This window comes from Chaetodon trifascialis, chromosome 9 (genome assembly GCF_039877785.1).
Source record: "Chaetodon trifascialis isolate fChaTrf1 chromosome 9, fChaTrf1.hap1, whole genome shotgun sequence".
Lineage (NCBI taxonomy): Eukaryota > Metazoa > Chordata > Actinopteri > Chaetodontiformes > Chaetodontidae > Chaetodon > Chaetodon trifascialis.
In genome coordinates, this window is record NC_092064.1 from 21,594,920 (window position 1) to 21,612,390 (window position 17,471).

The following is a 17,471-nucleotide window of genomic DNA, read 5'->3' on the forward strand; positions in this document are numbered from 1 at the left end:
TTTATTTTTCTGCAGACTCTGTTTGCAACAACACAGCATTTTAAAGCCAGATGTGCCAAGATGAGCAGATTGCGTTGAATGGAAATGCCCAGTTGTGCACACACACTTAACTGCTGTCTCGTGACCTTGGTGTGAGAAAACATCAAAACAAAAATCGCAGACAAACATCATTATGTCGCAAAACTGCAGAGTCATCTGCAGAACATCGCACCAGCGCCAGCCTCTGTACTGCAGGTACTGGATACGGGCCAATAATGGATTAAATTCTGGATTAGGGTGGGAATCAGTAACTAATGATTTAACACTACCATGATGTGCTGCACACAATAATGGTATCTTGAATCATGATAGATGAGTCTGTGATGCACGAGACATCTTACAGAAATGAAGATTAATCACAGGAGTCAGAAGTCTGTGTATGTATGTACTGCATAACGAAACAATTCTGTGTCACTATATTTTGCAAAGTTTACACTTTTTTGGCAAACACCAGCGTGCAGAAATTTAAGACTTAAATAGGCAAAAACAGGCTGCACTGATGATGAAACCCTTAAATACAGTCAGACCTCCTGATGTCAAACGATGGTGCTGCTGATTCCTTTCCATCCAGTTAATTATTGCATCACATTGTTTTATGACTGGTTTGGGTTTGTTACTTTGACAGTGTATCCCCCTCATGTGTTGTAGTAGTATAACAATTTAATGTCAACCTGTATAGTTTTCCTTGCTAGTTGTACCAAGCCCACATGTCCAGATCACATGAATATATGATTGTGATGTGTGTGTGTAACTGTGTGGTTGTTCTGCAGATGAGAGACACGGCACCCTCAGGCTGAGCAACCTCACTAAAAGCATGTCGGGGAAGTACATCTGCCGAGCCAGCAACACTGCCGGCTCTGACAGCTGCTCCATTAACCTGGAGGTTATCACCTGTACGTACACTGTAAAAAAATGTTATTTTCATTCCAGCACACCAGCAGTGAGTTGACCACTGCATTTTTTATATGATGTGACTCTCATTAAGTGCAAATCCTGTGATCCGTTTCCCAGCTTCCAATGCCGGCATGATTGCAGCAGCTACACTGGGGTCGATAGTGGGGCTGGTGGCCATGGCGCTCTTCCTCATATTCATACTGAGGAGGAGACGGGACACTGAGGAGGAGATAGCCAACGAGATCAAGTAAGAGTTTCACTAAACACTCAGTGGCCAGTTTGTTAGGTACACCTGTACAACCCAATACAACAGCCCTGCCGTAAGGTTTCTGAAGCTCACGATGCTCAGGATTTGGCGATGTTGTCAGAAATGTGTAAATTCAACTTTAGGTTTTATGAGGTCGTAATTAAAAGCGGTGTTGCACTGCACTACGATAAAAAATACCCCAGAATATTATGCAGTCTAGTACAACACAGTCACTAAAACCTCAGTGCTGAGACATATAATTTAATTAAAACCTCTCTGTCAAAACAAACAATTACATGCATCATAAAATTAGATTTTTGTCACAGCAGAGGATTGGATTGCATGAGATTGTACAGATGTACCTAATAAAGTGGCCACTAAGCGTACCTGTGTGTTGAAGTAATAATCTGCACTGTGACAGACTGTAACAGCTACCACACGTTCTTTATTTGCAGTATTAAAAAGAAACAAAGTGAATTTACTCAAGCACTACTTTCCTTGAGTGTCACGTTTTCCTGATTTTTGATTTTTTTCTTTAGACTTGTAGGCAAAATGAAGGAAAGGCACAGGCTCTACTCAGTTCTACTGAATCTCTCAATTTATTTAGGGCACCACCAGCCGGAAGCATAGATCCATTAAATTCACAGATAAGTAGGGCGATCGAGCATGTTTTCTTCTTGCATTTTTAATAAGTCAAAACCAACAGTCTTTCCTGCATTTAATAATTATCATGTTGATGTTTTGATTATTTGAGACGAATGCAATAAAGAATAAAAAATATACATGTTATTAGCAAGAAAAGGCAGGTCTGTTTAGCCGTTAGGACAGATAACATAATGAATGAAGGAAACTGGATTCTGTTATATTTTTGAGTGAAAGTTGACACATTATGATCTCTTTGATCCATTGTATTTAAAGGAGGGCAGGCAGCCTTCACTTAAGATGATGTATTATTTTACCTATTTAACAATAATTCATTCATTCTGAGTTTTTGTTTGCTCTGCTTCCCTCTGACCTTCGTTCCTCTCTGCCGCAGGGAGGATGCTCAGGCACCAAAGCGGGTGTCCTGGGCAAAGAGCAACACTGGCTCAGACATCGTATCCAAGAACGGCACGCTGTCCTCCATAGCCACCAGTCCCCGACCCCGAGACCCCCACCAGCCCAACTTCCACTACCCATACTCCCCCACATCGGCGTCAGACAGCTCGGTCATCAACGCCTACCAGCTACGACCCGGCGAAGCCAACACGCTACAGGGGCTCCCCGGATACAACATCGGAGGCACCCCATCGCGCAAACACAAGCGACCGCCCAGCGCAAACGGGGGCCCTCCGCAGGTTCTACGGAGCCCCGCCGTCGCCATCCCCAACAGGACTGCGGGGGCTCAGCCTCAGGTGCCGCCCCCACTCACTGTATCCCCCCAAATCAGCTCCTCCACTCTGACACGCATGGGAGCTGTCGCTGTCATGGTGCCTGCTCAAAGCCAAGCCGGCTCGCTGGTGTAGCCGGCAGAAGCATCTCAGACGTGGAGCAAAGGGACAGCAGTGGTGAGAAAGTATGCCTTGAAATGGAGAAGCGCCTTCTCCATGACGACCCGAGAGGTTGCTAGAGGAGAAAATGTCTCACAGGTGGTTTGTGCTTCGTTTGCACAGAATCTCCCTTCACTTTGTTGTTTCTTTTCATATGCTGCGTTCTGGCTCACTAAAGAGAAATATATTTTTAATTACACACTTATGAAGAGAGCTTCAAAACAGTATCCAAAAGAGGGTTAATGCAGTGTGTCAGGACACAGTAAACCATAACGACCACTTCAGTTTGCTTGGAGTTTTGCATTTCATGCAAAACATAACGTTTTGGCTGCATTTGTATAAGAACAAAGCAAATGGAAATACATTTTTATAACTCCATTTGTACATCACCGTACCTAAGGCTCAGTTTTCAGTCGCTTCTCTCAGGCTAACTGCACTAGTTCAGAGCAAAAACCCAGCAAAGTCACAATTCAGGTATTTCAACGTCGTCTTTCAAACGTCTCGCTTTCCTTTGACCCATATTTACTTGTGTTCACGTAAGGGTTGTTTATTGAACCTGCTTGAACAATGTCGGTATGGCCTCAGGACACTGACGTCAGCTGAGAGAACATGCTTTACGAGGATATCGCCTCTTATAGTAGATGGACTGTAACCAAAATAGTGAGTACAACATTGTTGGAGTTGACGGTTTCTTTTGTTCAAAGGTGCTTTGAATAACTTTCTATGATTACTGTACGTGTACGAGGCCATTCGCTGAACAGAGTGGTTGCTGATGGTCTGGTTTGTTTTCTTGTAAGTATACTGCAAATGTTGTGGCAGTGATGTGTTCATGATGAAAGGCTCCATGTAGCATTTTTAATGGAGTTTTGATTGTTGACCGTTTTTTTCAATAAAGTGTTCTGGAGCATTTGGTTTCAGCATGACTGACATAGAGTCATATAATTACTCATGCGAACAATTAATGTTAAATGTAAATAACTGCCAGTTAGGGTGCCAATAAAAAGGCTTATTCCTTTATGAAAGCTGACATTATTTTATTTGGAGTGTGATAATCAGAATTTGCAAAGTAACATTTCAACAACTAATATTTGCATTTTTGGCACACAGCATGTTTTTCTGGAGCCATTTTACATACGACAGAACACACAACAGACTAACAGTACAGTAACTATGAAGACAAATATGATCCGAAAGGCCACTTTAGGGACAGAGATGTTCACACTGCATGTGACATAGATGTGTGATTTACAGTAGAAAAACCACACCCTTTCCATTAACACTGAAGCTGGTGTTCATCCTTTTTAAGGAATGGAAAAAAATAACCGGTTTATCCCCAATCCTTTAGAAATCCTATGATGCAGTGTGCATTTCAGGAAACCAGTCACACAGTAACAAACCAGAGGTGAAGACCAAATCAATGTGGTCACTAATAGTCACTTGAAGATCCAGGGACAAAGATTTATCATGACTCCGTCAGCAGATTTCGGGATATGATCATCCTCATCACCTCATTTGTGCCTTTAAGGTAAACAAAAGAATTCAAGAGTCACATAAACTGTACAAAACCATCGCATGGCGGCCATTTAAATGTAAGGAAATGAATCATATTCAGATCTGACGTGTAAGACATACAGAATAAGGTCATTGTTTTAAAGCTCACCCTCCAGAATCTGATGCACTCTGATGTCGCGGACAAACTGCTGCACTGCGTAGTCTTTGAGGTAACCGTAGCCACCGTGCATCTGAAGAGCCTGGTTGCAGATCTGTTATGTAAGTAGAAAGTATAAATGTGAAACAAGTGCAAAAATTTCTTTTTTTAAATGAAAGTAAATACTATTATTATTAAGTATTACTCACATTAAAGCACTCATCTGTGGCAAAGAGCTTGGCCATGGAGCAGAGAGAAACTGCATCAGCCCGGTTCTCCTGCAGCGCCGTCGCTGCTTCGCGCACCAGAAGACGGGACGCAACCAACTTTGTGGCCATTTCTGCCAGTTTGAACTGAAGAAACTACACGCAAGCCAAACATCACTGGCCAAACTTGTGTCTAAATACTTTGAATCTTGCTTCACTGGATCCTTGTATGAACAGACTGTAAAAATGTGAGCTGCTTACCTGATTGTTGGAGAGCGTCTCTCCAAACTGCTTGCGTACCAACAGATGGTCCTTCGCGAGCTGTACGCAGGCATGTGCTGCCCCGAGAGAACAGGATGCTGTGGGCGAGTGTTTATATCAAAAATATGTCACTTAAAAGCACATTTACATAAATGTTATATCTCTATTCAATAATCACTATTATGAGGGTGATTCCAATCATTTTCTCCAGCTCTGGGAAAACACAACAGATCTGGGTATCATTAACTGTTGTAGAATAGAGGGAGAGTGTTTTCCTCCTCACCAATGTTAATCCGGCCTCCATTCAGGCCTTTCATGGCGATAGTGAATCCTTGACCTTCCTCGCCGAGCCGGTTGGTCACTGGAATGGCACAGTCCTCAAATATCACCGCTCTGGTTGGCTGCGAGTTCCAGCCCACCTGGAGAACAGTTTGAGAAACAGTTCACGGATCATGACTTAATTCTGCCATCTAGTGGTTACCTGCTGACAGTAGCTGCAGAGCTAAAGAATTAAATCCAACAACCCGACAGCAGTGTACTCCACCTTCTTTTCTTTTTTGCCGAAACTGAGGCCTGGGGTTCCCTTCTCCACCACCACACACGAGATGCCTTTTGGTCCTTTACCTCCGGTTCTGCACATCACAACATAAACATCGGTGTCTCCTCCTCCACTGATGAAGGCCTGAAAAGTCATGAGGAGTCGAGACATGTTTCTGAGTAACTGTTGTCTTTTTAAAGAACTGCTGCAGGTACATAGTGACCCCATAGACGGGTGTGAAGTTACCTTTGAACCATTCAAGATGTAATGGTCACCTTTCCGCTGTGCAGTGGTCAGAAGTGAGGCAGCATCACTTCCACTGCCTAAAATCAAAGAAGCGTGCATTAAGTGCACACATGCAGAGCAACAGCACAGACGTAAAATAAATTACTTCCATAATCAACCAAATTATCTTTAATTTGCAATAACTTTCCTTTTGTGTTACATATGAAGACTGACCAGGTTCAGTGAGACAATAGGAAGCAAACTTTTCCATTGAACAGAGGTCAGGACAGAACTTCTCCCTCTGCTCAGTGTTGCCAAAGGTGTCGATCATCCAGGCGCACATGCTGCAGACAGAGCAGGATACTGTGAATTTCCAGGCAAAGAAAATATATGTCATAGCTATCATAGCTGTCACAACATAATGTACCAGTTTTTCATTATGTTTTAATTGCAAGAAAATGCCGTTATTGCCATATAAGCAGCTCATACTTGTGGATACTGATGTAAGCTGTGGTGCTGACGCATCCCGTGGACAAGGCCTCAAAGATGACCGATGTGTCCAACCGAGAAAGACCCGATCCTCCGACATCAGGCTGAACATAGATCCCACCAAACCCCAACTGGGCTGCCTTTTGCATCGTCTCTACTGGAAACACTTCCTAGAAAATGATGATGACGTATGGAATGTGACACATTCATGTATCTAAAGAAAAGCCATTCAGGTACTTCATAGTTCAGGATCAGGAGGGTGCAGGTGTATATGTCTTGTTCCAACATACCTTCTGGTCCCATTCTGCCATGTGTGGAGCCATTTCATTGGCTGCAAAGTCAAAGGCCACTTTTTGAAACTCCTTCTGTTCGTCTGTGAGTCCATGACCAGCTGTCAGCAAAGAGCAGAGGATATGTGGTACATATGGATGAAATTTGCACAGATAAAGGTGTCATATTTGCATGGCTGCTTTTACATTAACCTAGCTGGCAGTGTGTCATTCTAAAGGTTACAGATATTTTGGAGTCCCTTGGGTCATATGTAAAGTAGGAGGCTAGCTACGAATGAGAAAACCACAGAAAATAAATCATTCAAGTATTAAATTATCCATCTCAGGTTTGCTAATATTTCCAGGCGCTTCAAAAAAGCTGCCTAAGACAATGGGCGGTGTCAAGGAGGGGTGTGGAGCTGCCTCTGCCTCATGATTGGAAGACCAAGACGAACCAAACTAACCAATGACAGCCAAGCTAGGACATTTTAACAGTAAAGCATTGAATGGGCTGCGAGTGACTTGTTTTATTGAGGGTCTAAAGACTGTTGATTTGGTTGCTGGAGAGCTGTAAAAGTGAAAACTAACACCGCTCTGTTAGCTTACTAAGTTACATTCACCAGGTATGGTCACCGGTGCCATTCACACGATACACTGCTGTCAAATAAATTACCGTTAAAGGTAACAGTTTCTGAGACTTACGGTCGATACATGAAGCGATTCCTCGTCTCTGTGGGGTTCTGTTAAAAATTAGACGATGGCTCCTGCAGATGCTGGAGCTCAGTCTGGCGATTCTGCTTAAAGGTCCGACAGCCGCCATGTTTACCTCAACTGTGCTCAGTTATGTCACACAGCCGCCGCTACCGCTGATGCTTCTGGGAAATGTAGTCAGTGGGGTGTCACTCGTCGATGTCTGTTGTAGAGCGCGTAATGGGCTCATTGTTGCCCTCTTGTGACCGTTATGGGGAAAAACATCAACTACAATTGTGCCTCTCCTTGACTTTAAGGTAGGTGTTTTTGGGCCTCCGGCCTCAGGAGGCGGTAACGACCTCATTAAAGTTCGCGCACCACAATGAGGCGAAGAAGACGTCACGTTTGAAAACTAGGACACACGACATAAAGGTGAGATATATGCTTTATCAGAAGGGTTTTCAAGCAGTGTTTTGTAGTTTTACATAGAAATGACTTACACAATGAAGACTAGCTCGTTGTGATGAGAAATGTACCTCTGGTTAACCACCCCACATCCGCTAAAGAGCAAACATAACACAAGCGGAAGTAGCTGGTTACTAAATGAAGTGCACCGATAAGTTTGTGACGTCACGTGCTCTGCATTTTCCGCGCGTTTTCGTGGCCGACCACCTCATCCAAACACCGTTTTGATAAAGGTACGATTTATCAGTGTTTATAGAGGGTATCTACTGACCAGAGTTGCATTATAACCTGTATTATTTTCAAACTGTGAGGCTCGTTTAGTTTCACAAGTGTTTGTGTAGCGTCGATAAAGCTCTAAAATAATCTCTGTCATCCATGACTGATGATGATGAAGAGGAAGTGTTTCTCAGGTCATTTCAGGCAATCGTTTACATTTTAAGTGGCGAATACAAGTGCACAAACGAAGGGGAAATACGAGGAAAGTAAAATTAAATTGGGTCACATACGTCTATTCTCTCAGAGGAAGCCACAGTGAACATTTAGGTACACATAATTGTTTTATCCAATCAGGTGCCAGGTCAGGTCTATCCAAGTGCTGCACCTAGAGCTAAAACCAAAACCTCCTCATGAAGGTGAAAATGTTTAATGCAATCAAATTAAACAGCACCACAAACTACATCCTCCACAATAATCATAATTTGGGATGTTGTATAACAGCATATCTCACAGTCTAATACACCTACACCCTAATTTGATAATCACTTCAAGTTATGTATCCTCACATCAGCCAGCCCTGTTATGGATGATTCATGTTTTAAACATGTCTGTTTCTAGACTTTGAGAGATGCCGCCAAAGAAAAAGGCCAGAGTGAGTAAAAGAGCAGCTAATTCAGGTAAGCCAATGAAATCACAGAGTAAAACTTCCTGTCTGGTGTGTTGAGTTATAATGACTGACCATTGTCTCCTGAACTGCACAGACAAAGACGATGACGGTGAGGCAGCCTCCAGAGGTAAAAGCAAAGCGGGCGCGAAAACTAAGGCGAGCTCAGAACGGGCTGGTCCTCCACAGTACCATCACTGGCTGATGAAGTCTGAGCCCGAGAGCCGCTTTGAGAACGGGATCGACGTGAAGGTACGGAGCAGCGCCGCCTCGTCACCACAGTCTGCTGTTCTTGTGAGTGAGCTGCTCTCGTCTGATGCCTCTGCTTCATTCTGCAGTTCGGGATCGAGGACCTGAAGGCTTTGCCTCAACAGACTGGCTGCTGGGACGGCGTCCGCAATTATCAGGTAGAGCAGTGGTCCCCACCCTGTTTGTTTAAGAGCCCCTATTTTATCATTGAGTGCACAACAACAACAACAACCCTGCAGAGGTGATTATTTCCTATTAATATTATATAAAAGATGAGTTTTCCTGATGTTTTTGCAGCTTTTTGTACAGTTTTCTGTATTATGTATTTTTTATTTTTAACAATCACATGTACTTGGTTATTACTCAATCACCTCTTTGGTTGTTTTACCTGCGTCCTTTTCTAATCAAATCAAATCAAATCAAATCTAACTTTATTTATATAGCACTTTTCATAATTAATAAAATGCAACACAAAGTGCTTTAAAAGAGTTAAAAACAATATAAATGAATGAATATAATGAAGGACTCGCTCTCAGTAGGCAGTAATTAGGAGGTTATTGAGGGAAAACTCTTTATGGCCTAGTAACTGTCGGTCATGAGGAATAATATTTGGATACATACTTCATAATGACTATGCTGCAAATAGGCATGCTAATAAGCAGCTAGTTCATGGTGAATCTGTGTAGCTTAATATACAGTGTCACCAAAAGGTTTTCTTACACTCTTAAAATCAAGAGGGCTCAATGTGAAGCTTTGGCGCCCCCTAGGATGGGAACCAATGAGCCACAAACAGACTCCTGTCATGAAAATACCTGAAATAAGGCAGTGGCACAATCCCACTCTGAAAAGGCTTTTTGTGCAGATTGTTTTGTCTCTGCTGGACTGTTCCTCCAAATTATCGATCGTCTGCAGGCGCGCAATTTTATGAGGCAGATGAAAAACGGGCAGTTGGCCTTCTTTTACCACAGCAACTGCAAGGAGCCGGGGATAGCAGGAGTCATGAAGGTGAGTCCCTGTTTGCCTGCTGGTGGTTTTCTCATGATGTAAACAGAGCTGCACACCAGCCTGACACTCAGCTGTGCTTCCCTCTTCAGATTGTGAAGGAAGCGTATGTGGATCACACGCAGTTTGATAAGAAAGACGTCCATTTTGATGCCACCAGCAAACCAGACAACCCCAAGTGGAGCATGGTAAACTAACTCAGAAGTTAAAGCACAGTTACTGGTAACAACCAAGCAGGAAGGTTGATGCTGTTTTCATCTCTCTCAGGTCGACGTCCAGTATCAAAGAATGACGAAGCGTTTTCTTCCTCTGTCCGAGCTGAAAAAGTACCACCTGCAGCATCGCGGCGGGGGAGGGCCTCTGAAGGACATGGCGCTTTTTACGAGGGCCAGACTGTCTGTGCAGCCCCTAACCACCGGTAAGTCCAAAGAGTGCTGCTGTTACTCATCCTGCACTGTCGTCTCTGTGTCTTCTTTCTGATTATAGCCAGTTGTTCTCCTTTTTCTCTGCAGAGGAGTTTGATTTTATCCTGAGTTTGGAGGATAAAGAGCCGATTTAGACCAGCTGATGCTTTTTGACTCTGATCTCATGAAGCAACTTACATCGCAGTCCTGTACCACTTTTATTTCTTGTTCATAAGTATTATTAAATGTGTTTTCACGGAAAATTCACAAATGACTTCATGCTTTGCGTTCTATACATTTCCTTTAATGAGGTCTAGTGATGGCCGAGTGAGTGGGAAGATGAAAAATGTTTGACATCAAGCAGAACTCTTACATTTGTTCAGTACTGTTTATGTGGCCTCATATTCTTTGGCCATTATTGATTGCAATGATTAAAATGAATCATGTTCATCACTGACTGTCCTTCTGCCGGACTGGCCAACCAGGTAGATTTACTCTGTCTTCATTGTGGTTACTCATTTAATTAAAGACATACAGACCGACCTCTCAGGAACAGTCAGGTCCTGGCATGGAGTTTGTGTCCCGCTGCTGGTTACCTCGCCCACTGATGACAACTTTGCGTGAGAGGAAGTAATGAGGAAAAGTGGCGTACAATTACGAAATTTCAAAATTACTAACTTTAAAGACTTAAGTGACATCTTAAAACAACCCAAAAGCAAAAGATATTCAACTTGCAATCAAAGAAAACTAAGAAAATCATATTTATTCACGCTTTATAAGTTGGAGCCAGCAAACTTTTGGCACTTTTGCTTCAAAAATTACTGAAACGATTGACTATAAAAACATTTGTGACTAATGGAGCATGAGTCTACAGTTTTTAACTGAAGGACAAGCACTTCAGGAGTCAATCACTCGGACTGTGAGGGTCCACATGTATTTAAAAAGCTGTGTTAAATGGCTCCTAATGACAGATCAGTCACCTGTGTACTGTATGTAGCAGTGGTACTATTTTTATCTTGCAGTGTTTTCTTTATTTTGTCCACCCCGTCTGTTCAGGTTTATCACATCTGTCACAAATGCTTTCACTCATTTCTAGAATAAAATCAAACTCTGAGGGGTTTTTTTTTCCATTTGGCATCAATTTATTTGACTTTCGGGGACAAGGAAGAATTGATTAGCATTTTGCAAAAGATAGATAGTTCTAATGTAACTTTTCTCTGGTTAAAAGACTAAAATCATGTTAGAGGCAGGAGGAATTCATTTGCTTGATACACTTAGGCACAACTTTCAAGTCTCTAACAAAGAGGATACAGAAGACTTCATACTATCAGACCTTAATACAACACCCTTTCCTATCAATACTGGAATGCTGAGGTAAAGCATATGAACATGAAAGGTCATTTTGTGGCACTGTGTACTTTATAATCAATGTACACAAGCTGGACTGGGATTAAAGGTTTTAGCTGGTCTTATTTACAGAAAAAAAACAAGGATAATACTAAAGCCCTCTCGCTCAAAAAAGGAAAAAGATTCCAGTTTCCACTTTTTTTTTGTGCAAACACACAGAAACACAAAGAAAAACAAATGTGCTCAGCAAGATATAGCAGTGCAAAGTTATCTCAGATTTCTTGACCTTTAACAGTGTTAGGAATGCGTTCATTTAAGGTGGAATGTTGGAGATAACGTTCTGTTGAAAATTCGTGACGGTTCAGCTGCGTTAATAAGAGAGATTAGAAATCAACGGATCCCGAAGAAAGCATTAGCGTGTAACCAACAGAAGGCTGGAAAATTCACATGAAAGAGTTTTACACGGCGAACATCGCGGCAGGTGATTTAGTTTGATTCCCAGAAAGAAAAAAACAAAAAACAAAAACGCATTAATGAGGAAGGACAAGACCAGCAGCCTGAAGCCACTTTGAATGCCTCATGCAAGCTGTTTCATTGTTCACATACTGTATGTATGTCGGTCTCCCTTCTTCCTCCCAGCAGCGGCTACAAATAAAAACAGCTGCTTCACCAGATGTTGTACAGTTGACGGGTACCTCCAACACTCTGACGTAGACACTGATGAGTCTTGAAAGAGGGGAGTGGAGGGGCTGCGGCTCTACCCGCTCTCCTCCCTTGCAGCTTGCTCCAGTGCGCTCTCCGAAGCCGCCGAGCCCTCAAACCTCTGAGAGGCGATGGCGGCCTGATGAGACATGCTCTTCCTCACCACGTCCCCTTTCCTCCACAGTGTGATTTCCTGCGCAGGGGAAAGGGTGGAGAAAATATACCTCCTTACTCCTTATCCATGAAAGCTACAGACCCTGTCAGCAATCTTGGTGCTTTAAAAAACATCTTTTCCCCAATCATGATTCCTTTTTATATCACAACCTCTATTACTGTCAACAGAACTAAACAATTGAGCACCAGCAGCTTGGTGAAAATCTTTAAGAATTCAGTGAAGAAGTAAACAGAATAGATCGGCCGCTGTCACCGATACCTGATCCAGCTGTTTAAGGCGGCATCAGATCAATATCGGTATCAGATTGGTGCATTCCTTTAAAAAATGTCTATAGGAAACAATTGCTTTGTCTGAGTTTGATATCATCTAACTGGAAACAGCCCCACACAGGATATAAATTATGACAGCATGCTGCTTCGGGCTGGAACTCGCAATTCTATATAATCTCTGTTAATCTGTTTATTTTTTTATTCTTTTGGCAAGATAATTAATTGTTTAGTCCATAAAAGGTCAGAGGATAGTCAAACAGCCAAAACGACATCTTCAAATCGTTTGTTTTCCTTAAGCACGAATCCAAAAACCAAACATATTTAGTTTCCAAACATACAAAACAGAGAAAAGAGGCAAATCGTCACATTTGAGAAGCAGGAAACAGGCCAATGTTTTTCCAAGACAAACGACTTCAACAATTAATGGACTGCCAGAATTCTTTAGATGAATTTTCCGCCAAGCGAGTAATACTCATCTGATGCCATCCAAGAAATTTCTGTAGCTCAGATCCAACCTGAAATTTAATTTAATAACCGATGCTCAAAGCTGCTTCCAATTAGCATGTAGTATGGAATCGGGACACGGGTAGTATTTTACTGTACTTCACTACTGCCTGCTTCTTCTCCCCTCAGGTCTACTCCATGCAAAGGAAACCTTTAGGAAACCCAGCCTGGGGTTTGAAATGTGGCCAAGTTATCCGATTTCTGCAGCAGAAATGTAGCTGTATTCACAGTGTCAGGACGAGGTACTTCATGTCTAAACGTTGAGTACTCCCTCTTATCACCAGCGGCCTACCTGTTGTTTGAAGTAGCGTCTCTCCTCCTCATCGATCAGCACCAGGTTCAGGTAGTAGCGCACGGAGAACTTCTTGTTGATGTCTCGCATGGTGGGAGTCAGATCATATCCAGCCAAAAATAACCGGATGGGAATGGACTCGCCTGAAATAGGACAGGTTGGATAATATTGATCTTGACTGAATGAGGAACTGCTGCGTGATTAAAATAATTGACAGAAATTAGGAAGGAGAGCTGTTTACCCCTGACCGGAGCTCCGTCCATGATCTCGTACTTGGCGATAGTGTCATTTTCATGGTACACACTCGGGCCGGTGCCTGTTGTCTCACGTTTGATGATGTCAATCTCCATGTGCTTAATCTTAATCCTCACCAGCAGGAAATAGATTTTCCCCACAATCACGTCTTTCAGATGGTACCTATCAGAGGGCGAGTGAGGACACAAATGAAGAGATCAGGGGCTGTAAATAACAAGACGAGTACAACAGAATGTGATTGTTTCTCCGGCGTCTGGATGCTTCATACGACCGCAGGAAGTCACCCCATTACATCTGAAATGATCAGCCAGTTAATCAATCAATCGAGAGAAAATGAATCCGCAATTACTTGATATGAATGATACGATTAGTTTTCTATTTTAGACAAACTGGAGGCTGATCTTATGCTCTGTGACACTACGAGGGGCTTTTTTCACTCTTTTCTGACATTATAGAGATTAAACATTTGGGCCTGTTGAAACAAATATCTACAGATTACTTCAACACTCACTTGGATTTGTTGTACTCAAACTCAATGTGGAGACAATCCTCGATTCCAACTTCCATTTTAATGGACGAGTTGAGTTCAGGGTAAGTGCTCAGTGTGTGGACCACGATGTCCATCTCTTTACTGATGTCATTTAGTCTTCTGATCACCGTGGCACGAAGGAAATATCTGCAAATGGAACAAGCAAAGTATCACATCTAACCCATGAGATATATACTGCAAGGTAAACGTAGGCAGCATCAGTTTAAAGAGTGATCCATTTCACCGCCTATCAAGGCGAGTGAATGATCAAACGTACCTTAGCTTGACATTCTGGCCTGTGTAGGACTCATAAGGTTTTTCAACATGAGTGAACTCAAAGTCGAAGGTCTGCGACTGAGTTATTTCACCCGGTCTTGCCAGATCCTTCACCAGGGAAACGAACTCATGGTGGTTTCCTCTGTCGTAATACAGCTCTACGAAAGAAAGATGTCATCAACAAAAGCAAAATAAGAGATGTCGTCTGTAAAATTCTGCGTAATATATTCACACCTGTAAGAAGAAAATGCTCAAATTTACTGATGTTAATGATACATTTTGTAATATGGCGTCAGAAATATATGTATTAATTTTAAGGCTTAGCTTCAGCTGTTTTTGGTCTTCACCAACTCCTGAAGGAAAAATGTGGCTCTTTAGCTACTAAATGCCCCACAATGTTCACCAGCTAGTTTCTAACTTTGTCTGTTTTTCGTGGGTTTTTAGAGCTGCCTGCTCGATGCTACGAGAGCACAACTCATTATAAAGCCTTGTGAAACCGAGGGAAGCTGAAGATTCAGATGGCGATTCTCTGTAGGTTCATCACAGCGAGACTAACATTTTCACAATGTTTTCAGAAAAATACTGACTATAGCTGCTTTTAGTCTTTAAAACTATTGGGTAAATCTCAGCAAGTCCTCCTTAAGGGACTGTACAAAAATTATTAGGAGCAGAGGCATCAAGAAAAGAGACAGTGTTATGTTTTTTGGGTTTCTTTTTCGCTGAGTGGTGGATCGAGAGCAGGGGAGGACTTTCGGAGACTGAACATTATTTATGTATATTTATATCACAGTATTTGTCACTATCCTACAGCAGTTCCTACATCACTCAATGAGCATTTGAACAGGAAGCAGTAAAGGGAAACATTGTCAAAAACGTAGCTCTTGGTTTAGAAATAAAAAATTGTCTGGAATAATGGGTAAAAAGATGCATCATTTGTTGTTTTCCATAATTTTGTCAACTGCTAATTTCACTTCTATTTGTATAATTGGTGTTTATGTGAAAATGATTATTCCATCAAGTTATTAAAGTATTAAATGTACCACCATACATTTTTTGGTATAATTACTAATAGAAAAAAGTGTTGCTACTCAATAGTTCAAATACTTTGACGTACTGAAATATTGTCTCTTAGTCATGGCAAGAGTCCAAAGAAAATATTGCTAATGCTGGAGAAGGCCGAGCTCCAGTTTGTGCCTCTCGTGTGTGAACACTGTCTTAGAGTCTCAGGGCTAAATATGTGATTTCCCTAAAAATATATACACAGATCTATTTGTAAAGCCCAGAAGGTTTTTTTTTTAACAGAATCATCACAGACTCTTCACACGATCTGGATGGAAAAATATTCTGTTGCACAATAAAAAAAAAATAAAAAAAATTAACTTGCTTTCCAAGTCACCAGCTTGAAATGATAAAATTTCCCTGCTTAGTTTTGAACCAAAATTAAAAATTTATCATCTGTGGTATTGGTATATTGATATTGTTATTTCATCACTCAAAATAGAATATTAATATTTATTATGTGTTTTACAAAAAAACAAACTTCTGCTGGTGTATCTTTTAAAGGAAAATCCAATACATAGCCTTTAGTAATACATGCACTATTATTAATCCTCTCCTTGTAAAAATAATATTACACTATTGAACTGTTACATTTCATTTTGCCATTAATAACTAAAGGAGCAGATATAATTTAGGGTAGTGAACTTCTATTGCTTTGCTCACCACCCCAGTAACTTGTGGACGGTCCCTAACTTGAGTGGCTTTTTGAAGGATTTCTATGTTTGGTGATACTGTTGAATGAAAAAAACGGTGTCAACACAAGCTCGACTGTATTGGTTATGTGTGCTGTATTTAGTCATCGTTTAATATATGTACAACTACCTCAGCTGTGTAAGTCAGGATATATTTTACCAACCTATTTGGCCAACAAATTCAATTTTGATCCCTTGGTGCTCCAGCCGCTTCCCGGGGTTCTTCAGTGTGACATTCACCTTTCCACTGACAGTCTCGCCATCGTAGAAAAGAAAATATTTATCTTTCTTTCCATCCTCAGTCTTGTGTTCAGCCTTCTTCCTCGTTTCAGCGTCATTCAGGACAACGTCAATTTCTGCACTTTGTCCAAAACTAAAGAAACTCATTGTAACGTTAAGTGGGCGTAGTGTAAACTCTTATCGTAGCGTTACTTTGACCTGTTAGCAAACTGCGACTGTTCACCCAAACAACACCCTGCTAATGGTATTTTAAAGTATAAAACAGACACAAGGGAAGGCCTGCAGGGTGTGCGACCCCACTTCTCTCTCGGAGCTCACAACACACTCGTTAACAGGACAAAGTCGACGGTATTTTACAAAAAAGTCCACATTAGCTACATGTCCATACTCTTTTCCAACGACGACGCGAGATAGCGATACGATGGCTCAACGACAACGCACAATAATACGTCCATCAGCAAATGAGCCGTTTCTTTTTTCCCTTCTGTTGACCTTAATGTCCCGGATAAATAGTCAACACTGGCCACAAACTAGTCTGCGTCGGAATGGATACGATCCTCACCGCGTTGATATATTTTACATGGTTGTTTTCTGTAAGAAAATACGGTGAATGTTGTCAAACGACCAGGATGTATGCCATCTGCGTCAGGATAACTACTTCCGGGTGGACTTTTTCAATATAAAATCCAAAAGAGGAACGTCTTAGGGCTGGCGTAATAAAACCGGAAGTAATGGCTTTTGTATTCAAATACCGCCTCAATTATGCCTATCACCTTGCAATGTGTGTATTTTTATTTTTGCTTTTTAAGTAAAACCAGTGATGACAAGTAACTGAGTGCATTTACTCTAATAGGCTACTTCACTGAAGTATCATTTTTAGAAAATGGTGGTGGAAGAAGTATTCAGGTCCTTTGCTGCAGTAAAAGTAACAGTGCAGTACATATTCTGGACCCTGCACAGGGTCCTGTACATGTCACCATGGCCATGACTTTACTGTACATAGCCATTCTCTAAATGCTCCCCTCCTTATCCATGGCTGTTCTGTTTTGTAGGCTGTCCTCACATGAGGGCGCTGTATGCTCAGTCCTCTTTCCCC

The 17,471-nt window shown here is 41.8% G+C and overlaps 4 protein-coding genes across 7 annotated transcripts in view; 2 read left to right on the top strand and 2 right to left on the bottom strand.

Moving 5' to 3' along the window:
- The window catches only part of esamb (endothelial cell adhesion molecule b), a 43,136-nt gene extending 40,196 nt beyond the window's left edge, over positions 1-2,940 (top strand). For all 3 annotated transcript variants that reach the window (XM_070970748.1, XM_070970749.1, XM_070970750.1), the window contains 3 exons: positions 810-932; positions 1,051-1,180; positions 2,217-2,940. In XM_070970748.1, coding sequence (XP_070826849.1) covers positions 810-932; positions 1,051-1,180; positions 2,217-2,685 — 722 coding nt within the window. In that variant the 3' untranslated portion in view covers positions 2,686-2,940. The remainder of the gene's footprint in view (positions 1-809; positions 933-1,050; positions 1,181-2,216) is intronic.
- Positions 2,941-3,725: 785 nt separating this feature from the next.
- acad8 (acyl-CoA dehydrogenase family, member 8) lies at positions 3,726-7,201 on the bottom strand. Its single transcript, XM_070970417.1, has 11 exons — positions 7,048-7,201; positions 6,367-6,467; positions 6,077-6,246; positions 5,822-5,931; positions 5,609-5,685; positions 5,369-5,506; positions 5,108-5,243; positions 4,825-4,922; positions 4,567-4,719; positions 4,370-4,472; positions 3,726-4,227 (listed from the first exon to the last, which is right to left on the bottom strand). Exons 1-11 carry the CDS (start codon positions 7,163-7,165, stop codon positions 4,172-4,174), a joined length of 1,260 nt encoding a protein of 419 aa, XP_070826518.1. The 5' UTR covers positions 7,166-7,201; the 3' UTR covers positions 3,726-4,171.
- A 205-nt stretch (positions 7,202-7,406) lies between these two features.
- Positions 7,407-11,191, top strand: thyn1 (thymocyte nuclear protein 1). 2 transcript variants are annotated; one of them, XM_070970435.1, is made up of 8 exons: positions 7,407-7,467; positions 8,335-8,393; positions 8,478-8,632; positions 8,719-8,787; positions 9,542-9,634; positions 9,724-9,819; positions 9,899-10,049; positions 10,144-10,301. In XM_070970435.1, exons 2-8 carry the CDS (start codon positions 8,345-8,347, stop codon positions 10,188-10,190), a joined length of 660 nt encoding a protein of 219 aa, XP_070826536.1. In that variant the 5' UTR covers positions 7,407-7,467; positions 8,335-8,344; the 3' UTR covers positions 10,191-10,301. The 2 variants fall into 2 exon arrangements, with proteins under 2 accessions (XP_070826536.1, XP_070826535.1); XM_070970434.1 differs by lacking the exon at positions 7,407-7,467 and adding an exon at positions 7,654-7,733 and having other exon boundaries at positions 10,144-11,191.
- On the bottom strand, positions 11,154-17,027 carry LOC139336355 (vacuolar protein sorting-associated protein 26B-like). The gene is made up of 6 exons (XM_070970432.1): positions 16,300-17,027; positions 14,386-14,542; positions 14,091-14,255; positions 13,566-13,741; positions 13,325-13,467; positions 11,154-12,277 (listed from the first exon to the last, which is right to left on the bottom strand). The coding sequence occupies exons 1-6, from the start codon at positions 16,520-16,522 to the stop codon at positions 12,140-12,142; spliced, it is 1,002 nt and encodes a 333-aa protein (XP_070826533.1). The 5' UTR covers positions 16,523-17,027; the 3' UTR covers positions 11,154-12,139.
- Between the last annotated feature and the right edge of the window lie 444 nt (positions 17,028-17,471).

What these genes read in the sequence shown, in the direction of transcription:
- acad8 (XM_070970417.1), bottom strand. Translation starts at nt 7,165, where the DNA reads ATGGCGGCTGTCGGACCTTTAAGCAGAATCGCCAGACTGAGCTCCAGC. An exon ending in GCTTACATCAGTATCCACAA is followed by an intron (nt 5,932 to 6,076) that starts GTATGAGCTGCT and finishes CTCTGTCTGCAG; the next exon opens with CATGTGCGCCTGGATGATCG. An exon ending in CTATTGTCTCACTGAACCTG is followed by an intron (nt 5,686 to 5,821) that starts GTCAGTCTTCAT and finishes CTTTGATTTTAG; the next exon opens with GCAGTGGAAGTGATGCTGCC.
- thyn1 (XM_070970435.1), top strand. Translation starts at nt 8,345, where the DNA reads ATGCCGCCAAAGAAAAAGGCCAGAGTGAGTAAAAGAGCAGCTAATTCA. An exon ending in TAAAAGAGCAGCTAATTCAG is followed by an intron (nt 8,394 to 8,477) that starts GTAAGCCAATGA and finishes TGAACTGCACAG; the next exon opens with ACAAAGACGATGACGGTGAG. An exon ending in ACGGCGTCCGCAATTATCAG is followed by an intron (nt 8,788 to 9,541) that starts GTAGAGCAGTGG and finishes GATCGTCTGCAG; the next exon opens with GCGCGCAATTTTATGAGGCA.
- LOC139336355 (XM_070970432.1), bottom strand. Translation starts at nt 16,522, where the DNA reads ATGAGTTTCTTTAGTTTTGGACAAAGTGCAGAAATTGACGTTGTCCTG. An exon ending in TTTGAGTACAACAAATCCAA is followed by an intron (nt 13,742 to 14,090) that starts GTGAGTGTTGAA and finishes GCCCTCTGATAG; the next exon opens with GTACCATCTGAAAGACGTGA. An exon ending in GACGCTACTTCAAACAACAG is followed by an intron (nt 12,278 to 13,324) that starts GTAGGCCGCTGG and finishes TCCCCTGCGCAG; the next exon opens with GAAATCACACTGTGGAGGAA.